Source organism: Lactuca virosa, chromosome 5, assembly GCF_052849685.1.
Source record: "Lactuca virosa cultivar CGN04683 chromosome 5, Lactuca_virosa_CGN04683_v6, whole genome shotgun sequence".
NCBI lineage: Eukaryota > Viridiplantae > Streptophyta > Magnoliopsida > Asterales > Asteraceae > Lactuca > Lactuca virosa.
In genome coordinates, this window is record NC_136430.1 from 15,618,444 (window position 1) to 15,628,651 (window position 10,208).

Below are 10,208 nucleotides of genomic sequence, written 5' to 3' on the forward strand. Positions count from 1 at the left end.
TAATCGTTAAAAGTTTTCAAATGAATAGCTTAAAATAACTTACAATAACAATAGTTAAAAATAACTCTATATAAATGATTATATTTTCACCTTTAAAATTAAAAAAAAACAATGTTTGATGTTTAACATAATCATAATGATAGAAATTAAAACATTAAGCCAATAAATTTAAAAAAATCAATTAACAACAACAACTATAAATAACATTAAACCATATATTATATTTAATTTTATTGATGCCTAACTCGCGGGTAAAAGTCATTCAAACGATTGAGATTATGCACTTATAATAGATGTATATATTATCATATAATTCAAAATAATCAATATACTGTATCAATTTAGTATACGAATTATTATATAAAGTTTAACAACAACGTTATTGTTATATTTAAGAAAAACATATATATCTATAGATTTCAACTATATATGTGTTTCTGCGCAACGCGCGGGCATTCGTTGAGAAATACAAGTAGACCATGTTTTAGTTTTTTACATCCTAATGATATAAATGCTCTTATATTTGATAAATAAACACCCGACATATCTGGTTTAAAACAAAAACGCCCCACGAAAAATCAAAATCGTATGATCAAATGTCCGCCAAGACCAGAACCCTCTCCAAGCTGCTAAGTTCCGCCACCACGCACTCCCATAGCAAGTCGAAGAACCTCACCCGTTCTGCCGTCACCAACACCTCGTCTCTCGCCTCCGCCGCCAAAGACACCCTAAAAAACTATATACGAGTTGCCGGCGCCGCAGATTCTTCTTCTTCATCACATCTTAAACCCTCACGATCAAACAAATCTCCATCTTCCAAGCCTCTAAGTGAATTGGCAGTTGAGAGCAATAGGGTTGGCACTTCGTCTTCTACTTCCGGTACTTAATCGTACTATATCTGTATAATGGAGAAATGTAATGTAATTTTATCCTTAATATATGCTGTGCGGCAGATTCCTTTGCTAGGTTTTCACATGTTTACAAACCGAAACTATCAAATGAAAGTGTTAATTTGAAATCATGTGGTTAGAACACAAGGAACACATGATACTTCTGACCCCCTACATGATACTTTTGATTTAGCTAATCTGAAAAAATTGATGTTTAACGTGTTCTCTACCAGATTCAAAGCGAGATCTTTCCAGGCAATTCCATTCTATAATATTCGGTACGTATCTCATTGTTAGTCTACTTAATTTCACATTTGTAAGGCTGAACATGTTAAGTTTCATCCATGTTCGTATACCACTTCATGGTTCTTCATTCTTTTTTGTTACTTATGATAATAGAAATGTTGGAGATACAGATGACTCACCAGATATTAAAGAGACCTGTGATTATGATGTGCAACCTTCGGCTGGTCTTTTGGATATACCATGGGTGCCAACCATAATTAACAGCATGACATCACTGCGTCGCAAAGATGTAACACGAGTGAGGAAGCAAAAATGGGTCTTCAAGTCTACTCAGGGCACTCATTTTTCCAAGCTGACCAGATCGTGCACACATAGGCTAGGGGCAGATAATGCTATTAAAGTTTTTGGTAAGTTGGGGCGTCAAACTGGTGTTAAAGAATATAATGCTATGATAGAGGTATGCATAGAGAAGGCTAGGAATACAGATGATGAGGATACTGCTTTGGAAGAGTTCCATAGAGCTTATAGGGTTTTTGAATCTATGAGGGAAAGTGGTTTTGAAATTGGTGAAGAAACTTATGGTCCGTTTCTTCTGTTTATCATTGACATGGGCATGGTTGAAGAATTTCACTTCTTCTGTGAGAACATCAAGAAAGAACATCCATATTCTCTTTCAAGACTAGCTTACTATGAGATGCTTTTATGGATAAAACTAAATGATGGAGATAAGATACAGATGCTAATTACAAGTGCAGATGGTAGTGATGAATCCAACTTTAATGAAAGTTATTTGGTAGCCTTGTGTGAAGGGGATCGACAAGAGGAAGTATCATTTCTTTTAGAAACAATAGACATAAAGAAAGTTTCCTCAAAGGAGAGTATGGAAAGGATTTTTAAATCATTGGGAGGGCTTTCTTTGGAGACCCATGCAAAGAAATTCTTACTGGAACTCAAAACTGATGGTAAGCTCATCATTGTAAGCTCATCATTTAAAGATTTTCTTGAAGAATCTTAAGTTTATGTTTGTAAAGATTAATGAAGAATGATTTCTACCCTTCTTTTTGGGTATTTTTGTTTTTCAAAATACAGGTGAAACTGGGCAAGATCTGTCAAACTTGATCTATTGCTATGCAATGAGTATACCAAATATTCAGGTCAGCATTTGTCAAAAAATATTTTGTAAATGTATAATGTTTGATTGTTACCAACTCTTATTTACTGATCTTTGATTACATGGTTTTAACTTTTAAGATTGAAAACATTTTTACAAAGTTCAAAAGTTTGCAAGCTGAATTGAAGGTTTCATCTTCATCCGTACCTTATGAAAAGCTTATTAAAACCTGTTGCAGCTCAGGCGAGGTGTGAACAATACTGCTAATCTCATTTGTACTTCTTTGGATATATCTTTTTTCTTTCTACTTTGAATGTTGCTGATAGTTTATTATGTTCTTGACTGAAACAGGTACATTTGGCCATTGATTTAGTTGAATCTATGTTTGAAGAAGGGTTAAATGTTCGAATAAGTACAATCAATTCCATACTAACAACATGTGATTTGAGCTGTGAATATAATTTGGTATGTTATTACTTATTAGCATGTGAGCTCTTCCCTGATTAAGCTTATAAATTAGAAGTAGTTTAGATGAATAATGAATAATGATTCAAATTGTATGACAGGTTCATCGCATAAATTCCATGATAAATGATCATCATATACATCCGAATGCTGAGACCTTTAGAATTATGATAAGCTTGTGTGTGAAAATGAAGGATGTAAGTGATCTTTTATTTGTTGCATTTTGATGTGAAGTGTATTTAAATACCTTTGATACTTATTTGCAGTTTGATAAGGCATATAGCATGATTGGAGATCTGGAGAGATTGAATTTAATTCCTAATGCTAACATGTACAATGCTATAATGGGTGGATACTTTCGACAGGTTAATTTTCTTATTCATCTTTGTGTTGTTTCTTTTTGACTTAATGGGAACAAGATTTAATCCATTGATCTCATTAATACCTCATTTATTTCACCCTTCCATTTCCCTAAGCTTTTTTTTTGTTTTGCAGAAGAACTTTCATAAAGGACTGATGGTTCTTAAACAAATGGATAAGTCAAAAGTTAAACCTGATTCTCTTACTTTCAGTTATATATTAGGCAATTGCAATAGTGAAGATGATATCATAAAGGTAATAAAATCTGCTAGTTTCTATTTGATGTTTATGTATAACATTCATGCTCTGATTGGTGATGCTTTGTGTAGTATATTAGAGAACTGGAGGAATCAGAAGTTCAACCCACAAAACACATTTTCATGGCACTTATAAATGCATATGCAGCTTGTGGGTTGTTTGACAAGGCAAAGCAAGTAAGCTTCCATATACAAATATTATATAATATATTTTTGTGGTTTAACCCCTCTCATACTTGTGTTTTAGTTATCTGGTGTAAAATTGTTGTATTGAGATTTGTAATCCATTTGCAATTGCAGGTTCTCTCAGACAAGAGAATTATGCTTCAAGTTGTGAATGAAATGAAAAGTGTGCTGGTTTCTGCACTTGCCACAAATGGCCAAATGGCAGATGCCCTACAAGTTTATGATGAACTTAAACAAGTTGAAGCAATTTTGGAGCCAAAATCAGCTATATGTCTTATTGTAAGACTAGAGTTAAATATATATATATATATATATATATATATATATATATATATATATATATATATATATAATTGTTGTATGTTGTTTTTATAGGTAGTTAGTTAATAATAGTTATAAATGTTTGAATCAGGAACATCTTCAATCAGAAGGTGAATTAGACAGATTACTTCAGCTGTTGAAGCAATTAGAGGATTCGGAACTTTGGCATGATGGGTGTGCCAGAATCATCTTGTATTGTGTTCGATACAAGCTTTTAGGGTATAATAATAATAATAATAATAATAATAATAATAGTAATAGTATCTGTTTGTTTGTTTATGTTTATGTTTATGTAATTATTGATGATAAGTTAAACTTGGTTTAGGCCAGCTGTTGATTTACTGAAGCAACGTATGGAGAAGTCTTCCACCAATGAAATGGCTTCTGAAGTTCTTTTTGACGAGGTTTTCTGCTTGCTCTCTCTTTTGATCATATCCCAATTCCCAAAGGGCTAAATGCAAGAAATAGAAACGTACTTTCATTTATCTGTTGAATATAACATCCCACTTTCATTTTTTTTTTCTATTACAACATTGTATTGTGAAAAAGAATGTCATATTTTGATTGGTATATACGATTATGGTATTGATTATTGAATTGAATGTCAGGTGTTTTATGAGATTGCTGTGATGAAACCAAGTGATGTGCAGTTTGGGTTGGATCTGCTCAAAGGAATCAAGGAAGAGATTGGGATTCGGGCATCAAGGAAAAGTCTTGATTTTCTTCTTAGTGCTTGTGTCAATGCCAAAGATCTCAACCGTTCTTTTTCTGTTTGGAAAGAATATCAGACAGCTGGCCTTCCATACAATGTCTTAACTTACCTAAGGTTAGCTTAAATTTAGTGTCTTAATGTATTAAGCCAATTTTTTTTTAGCTTAACCCGTTAAGCCGATTATACATATGTTTTGTTTTGCAGGATGTATCAGGCGCTTTTGGCTTCGGGAGGGCATAAAGCTGCAAAAGTTTTGTTAGGAAATATATCGGATGATGACTCACATGTGTGTGATGTGATTAAAGCATGTCAAGCGACATATGGCATATCCTCCTCCTCCTCCTCCTCAGCCCTTGTGGAGAAGAAAAAGAAAAACAAAAACAAAAAGAAATCAAAGTAGAATGTGAAAAGCTTTACATTATATACAAGATGAGGGTGGGTATTGGGTTGGGGTTGCACTAGCAATTAATTGGCATTTTGGTCACTTGATTCTCTCTCTTGACCTAAGGGTGGACCTGCATTGCAGCTGATCTTGATTCTTCAAGTAACTGTATATTTCAGTAGGAAGGAAATTGATTCGTACACCATGAAAGATGAAGAGGGTAAGTGGGGTAACTAGCTAGTAGTAGATTCATTGTTGTAATCATTCTCTTAAGAATACCACTTTAGCTTTAGCATTAACATCTACCTACCCATACCATACCCTGTTTATATGGAATTCTGGGTTTCATGATCAATCATAAAAAAAAAAATAAAAAAAAAAAAGATAAAAAAAAAAATAAAAAAAAAAACTGTTGATGACATAGATCCCTTGTCTCCATAGACCTGATTCATTCATTTGAAATATAAGAAAAGAAGCCCAGCCAAATCACATGTAAAATGAACCGAAAACCGAAAATGATGGATTGGGGAACCGAGAACCGGACCAAATACCACTAATCGGTTCCGGTTCCTGTCTGGTTTTTTTGGTTAAAAAGCTCATCCTTACATACACTGATCCATATGGGTTTTTGAGTCCACGATTATTAGTTTAAACTTTAAAATAATATGAGTAGTGAGTATAACTAAATGAGTTTATACTAATTGTATTTATTTATTATTATTATTTTTTTGTGGAAATTACAAATTTAGCCAAAGTCCTTAATTGCTTGTCACAAAATAGCAAAAATTAACCATGTTCTGAAAATATCTAACGAAACCATAGGTGATTTGCGATTTCACCTTCTTGGACCGCAAATTCAGCCCATTGTCGGCCATGGGTTTTAAGTATAAAAACCTAAAACACTTGAAATAACCCTTTCTTTCACACTTTCAACTTCAAAAAATTCTTTCAACATTCTCAATAGCTCAAGATCAATAACCCTTTCTTATACACACGAAGACTTTGTGAGTTGTCTAGTTTTTCATGTTATAAGGGTGTTTTATTAGTTTTTATATCATTTAGGATAGGTTTATGTTAGTTATTTGCCAAAAAAACAGAGATGTGTGTGTGTGTTTTTTTTTTTTTTTTTTTCTTTTTTTTAAGAGGAAACTGCATCTAGCAAGCATGAAATTGTAGGTGTATAGCCCAAAATCGCAGGTAGATATTTCTTGTAGAGGAAATCGCAGCTAGACTGCATGAAATCACAGTTAGGCTAGGAGAGATTTTGTGTATTGGTGATTCGTGCCTATGATTTTGTGCATCAGTGATTTGTATCTTGATTTGTATCTGTGATTATGTATGTGACTTTAAGGCACGATATAGAATATTAGTAAATTGTAGATTTGTTTTTATTTTTTTATTTTTTTATTTTTTTATTTTTTATTATTATTTTTTTTAATCATATTATATAAAAAAAAATTATGTTGAAAGTTAATATTATTGAGTTGTCTGTTTTTAGCATGCGGAGCAAAACTTTAAGACAGTTACAAATATTAAAGGGTTGGGATGTAAATTATGAGAACCGTTAACTAGATTAGGATGCCTTATTTCGAGCGACAATATTCAAATATTTTTTGGATGTCCTAGTATTTTGAGGGGACGGGTTGTTTGTTCTTAAAATGTTTTTATATCAGATTCGGTACAAACAGTGCGATAAGAGTTAGTTATTTGAAAGGATTAATAATGACCAGTGGATTCTTAGACATTTCTGACGAAACCAAGACTAATAAATAAGTGATTTGTCAGAGTTAATTAATCAACTATGACTGTATAATAATGTATTTCTAAGATGTTGGAAACCAAAACTAATATTAGATTTATCTGATAAACTAGTCTTCATTTTCACCAAATATAAAAATTCAATAAAATTAATATTCTTCAAAAAAATCAAACTGAAATTGCATATTCTAGAAATCATGGCCAAACATATGTTAGTCAGTAGTTACAACCACAAAGAAATATATGCTAGAGCCCTTAACTAGATTATCTAATATACTTATATCTTGGCATATCCATACCTACGAATTATGTTCAATAACAATATGTTTCAAATATACTTATATCTTGTAACCACAATCAGTTCAGTTCTAGCTGAGAGAAGATGAATCACATTCACATTGCAGGTTAAATGCACAACAAGTAACATACTTGACAGCTGACATTACTGTTTTTAATGAGAGAATTTTTAACGTATAATAACATCCTTATCATTACTTAATTTAATCCATATTTTAACACCTATGGCTATGGGAATGAACTCAAAATGATGAAACAAAAAGTTCCACATTTATATGCAAAACGTCTCATCCCTGCAAAATTTCCAGTTTCGGAGGAAGAAGAATCAAAAGGAACTGGCAACAAGAATGGCTTGTCGGCATCTGGCCTTCGCCTGTTGAAGCCTCTCGTTCAAAGTCTCTTCTTTCACAGAAGCTTTAACCATCGCCAGATCCATTTCCATCAGCTTCAACACTCTACAAAGCTCCGTCACCATCCTCTCTTCCACTTTCCCTTCATCTCTCAGATCCTCCGCCTCTTCTCTCGCTCTTTCCGCCACAATTTCACCGGCTTTCGCCAGCAACGCCGTCGATCCGTACTCCATTCCCATCAACTCCTCCAATTTCTCCAGGAAATCCATTATCACGTAACCTATAGGCTTCTCAAGAGGAATCGGCACCGTTCTTTTCCATCCGACTTCGAAATTCGGAGGTTCTGGTTTTACGAGGCCTGATTTGGATCTTCGGTCTCTGACGATCTCGGATTTTCGTCGTTTCTCGATGGGGAAGCTATCCGAGCTGGTGGTGGTTGAGGAGTCGGGAGAGGGGAAGTCCGGTGGCTGAGAGGATGCATTTGAAGTGCATTTGATGACAGAGTGTCTGTGAGGAGGTGGTTTTAGGGAGGTTTTGAAGGGGTAGAGGTGGAAAATGGTAGAGGAAGCCATGGCAACACCAAGCGAATGAAGATAAGCCTTGCTTACTTTTCCTCTATTTGTTCTGTTTTATATTACCCGTCAAAAATTTATATACTTATATATATATTTTTTAAGATAAAGACAAAATTTCAAAAATGATCTATCTCGTTTTCGAAAATCTGAAGTTTAGTCTCTAATCTTTAAAAAGATGGTCCCTGTGGTTTCATAACTTTTAACAAATTGTCCTTTTCGTTAACTCCGTTAGCTTTTGGCCGTTAAATGAATGGTATTTATGTCATTTCACTGTCACTGTCACAGGGACCATTTATGAAGATTTGCCTTATTTCTTAAAAAAAAGAAAAAAAAATTTAATTATTTAATATTAAACGGTCATCTCTCTCTCTCTCTCAATAAATACATCGTCACCATTGGATGCTCAACCACAACCACCCCTACCTCCTTATCATCCTCTTCCGCCCCTTTCTCCAAACTCCACCTCCACTGTCGCTTTCTTCTCTTCCTTTCCACCACTACCACTGCTCTCTCCCTCTCCATAACCTCACCACCACAAAAACAACTTGACACCACTATTACTCACTACGTATTCATTGACTTCGTATCTGCCCTAGCTACTTCCAAACAACTTGACACCCGAACCCTATGATCAGATCTTGCCCTCTGTCGTGATACCGAACCCGTTGGCCACATCATCCTCAGCCTCTACAGCAACCTCTTCCCCGTTATTGTTTCCAATTTCAAATCCATGTGCACTGGTGTCTCCGGTTACTACAAAGGAACGCTAATTCAGAAGATCTTTCCTGGTTAGTTTTTATGGTGGGACATCAAGGACGGAGGGATAAAGGAGAAGTAAAGCCACCGGTAGGTTTGGTTAGAAATAAAGAGAGTATCTACCCTATGGCTTGAACCTGTAGCTGGTTAGATGTTTTGTTGATTGTAGTTCTGTTTTTGGGAGAGTTGAAGTTGATATAAAATGGGGTTGATTTCAGGAATACTAATGGGGACTGTATTTGGGATTGCGATTCTGGCTGGTTGGCGGTAGATGATAAGATACCAAAGCAGTAAATGAATTGCTTGTTTGGGTTCTTTGATATCTTTGTTTGGTTTTGATTAACCAATTTGATTGTTAGGGTCTTACTTTCACTATTGATTTTCGTGATTTTGTTGATGTTAGGGTTTACTGTAATCTGTAATTATAACATAAGCAAGAGCTGTATGACTGCAATTAGATGTTTTAGTGATCATAGACTATGAACAACATATATTAAGTTTATTTAAAATTTTGAAACCACAGGGACCATCTATGAGGTTTTTAAAGATTAGAGACTAAACTTCAGATTTTTAGAAGGGACCATTTTTGAAGTTTTGTCTAAGATAAATCATAAATGTCAGCATATATTAAGTTCTCAAATTTCTAAAAAAAAACAATATATTGCATCCATTGTTTGTATATGATATGATTGGTATCTATAAAGGTTACCTCTGATTTACTATATCTTTTTTAATATCAAAGAAATATTCTAACTTTATTATTTTATTAACCGATATGGGAATTCCTAGAACTCATGCACCTGTTTTTACTAGAATAACTTTTGAACTATCTTACCAAGTATAATATTCATATATAATAAATTAAAACAACGAAATTATTAGATGAAAACGTTACATCTAGTCCACTTTTAAATAAATATTATCAATGCATCTACACAAGTATTACATATATAAGTAGAGAAATATTACATTCTTGGAAACATTTTCATACATATTTAATGTATTTTTTGGACTAAAAATGAGTTTTTTTATTTTATCTTTGATAGGACTACACCGAGCAAGAAAATTGTTAAGATTGATCATCCGTCATTATTTGGACCTCTAACGATGACACTTTTTTCACAGCTTCAGTTGCATCGAAATCACATTCACACTTAAATGTTAACTGTGTGTTATATTAGTTTATCAGCATTACCATATATATCACTGCGTTTTATTTATATACAAATTCAGTCTTTAATTATTTGAATAAGTACTAACAATTCTAAATAAAATTGAAACATAAAAATTAAATTTAATATATAGCATAAATAAATATCAAATAACAAATATTATATAGAGTATCATCATACAACTAGTATATATTGAGTAGCATCATTATGCTATGCTGCACCAAATTCCAAATTTATACGGAAACCGAGATTCGATGTTAAATTAGAAATTTCTTTCGTTCCATAACTTATTTAAAACTTTTGACAAACATGGATTGGTCTCTAAGAAGTTTGTCCTTTCAATGTCAAAATATCTAACTAGGTTAACTAT

General features: G+C 33.3%; 2 protein-coding genes across 4 annotated transcripts; one reads left to right on the top strand and one right to left on the bottom strand.

The window, feature by feature from the left end:
• Positions 1-551: 551 nt before the first annotated feature.
• Positions 552-5,266, top strand: LOC145115531 (pentatricopeptide repeat-containing protein At4g04790, mitochondrial-like). 3 transcript variants are annotated; one of them, XM_079051824.1, is made up of 15 exons: positions 553-879; positions 1,124-1,168; positions 1,307-2,098; positions 2,226-2,290; positions 2,388-2,495; positions 2,599-2,712; positions 2,814-2,909; positions 2,979-3,077; positions 3,208-3,327; positions 3,402-3,506; positions 3,630-3,794; positions 3,928-4,055; positions 4,162-4,240; positions 4,445-4,662; positions 4,753-5,266. In XM_079051824.1, the coding sequence occupies exons 1-15, from the start codon at positions 597-599 to the stop codon at positions 4,946-4,948; spliced, it is 2,613 nt and encodes an 870-aa protein (XP_078907950.1). In that variant the 5' UTR covers positions 553-596; the 3' UTR covers positions 4,949-5,266. The 3 variants fall into 3 exon arrangements, with proteins under 3 accessions (XP_078907951.1, XP_078907950.1, XP_078907952.1); XM_079051825.1 differs by lacking the exon at positions 4,753-5,266 and having other exon boundaries at positions 552-879; positions 4,162-4,308; positions 4,445-4,536; XM_079051826.1 differs by lacking the exon at positions 553-879 and having other exon boundaries at positions 1,130-1,168; positions 1,290-2,098.
• A 1,795-nt stretch (positions 5,267-7,061) lies between these two features.
• CRR41 (potassium/sodium hyperpolarization-activated cyclic nucleotide-gated channel protein) lies at positions 7,062-7,954 on the bottom strand. Its single transcript, XM_079053953.1, has one exon. The coding sequence runs from the start codon at positions 7,905-7,907 to the stop codon at positions 7,311-7,313; it is 597 nt and encodes a 198-aa protein (XP_078910079.1). The 5' UTR covers positions 7,908-7,954; the 3' UTR covers positions 7,062-7,310.
• Positions 7,955-10,208: the final 2,254 nt, after the last annotated feature.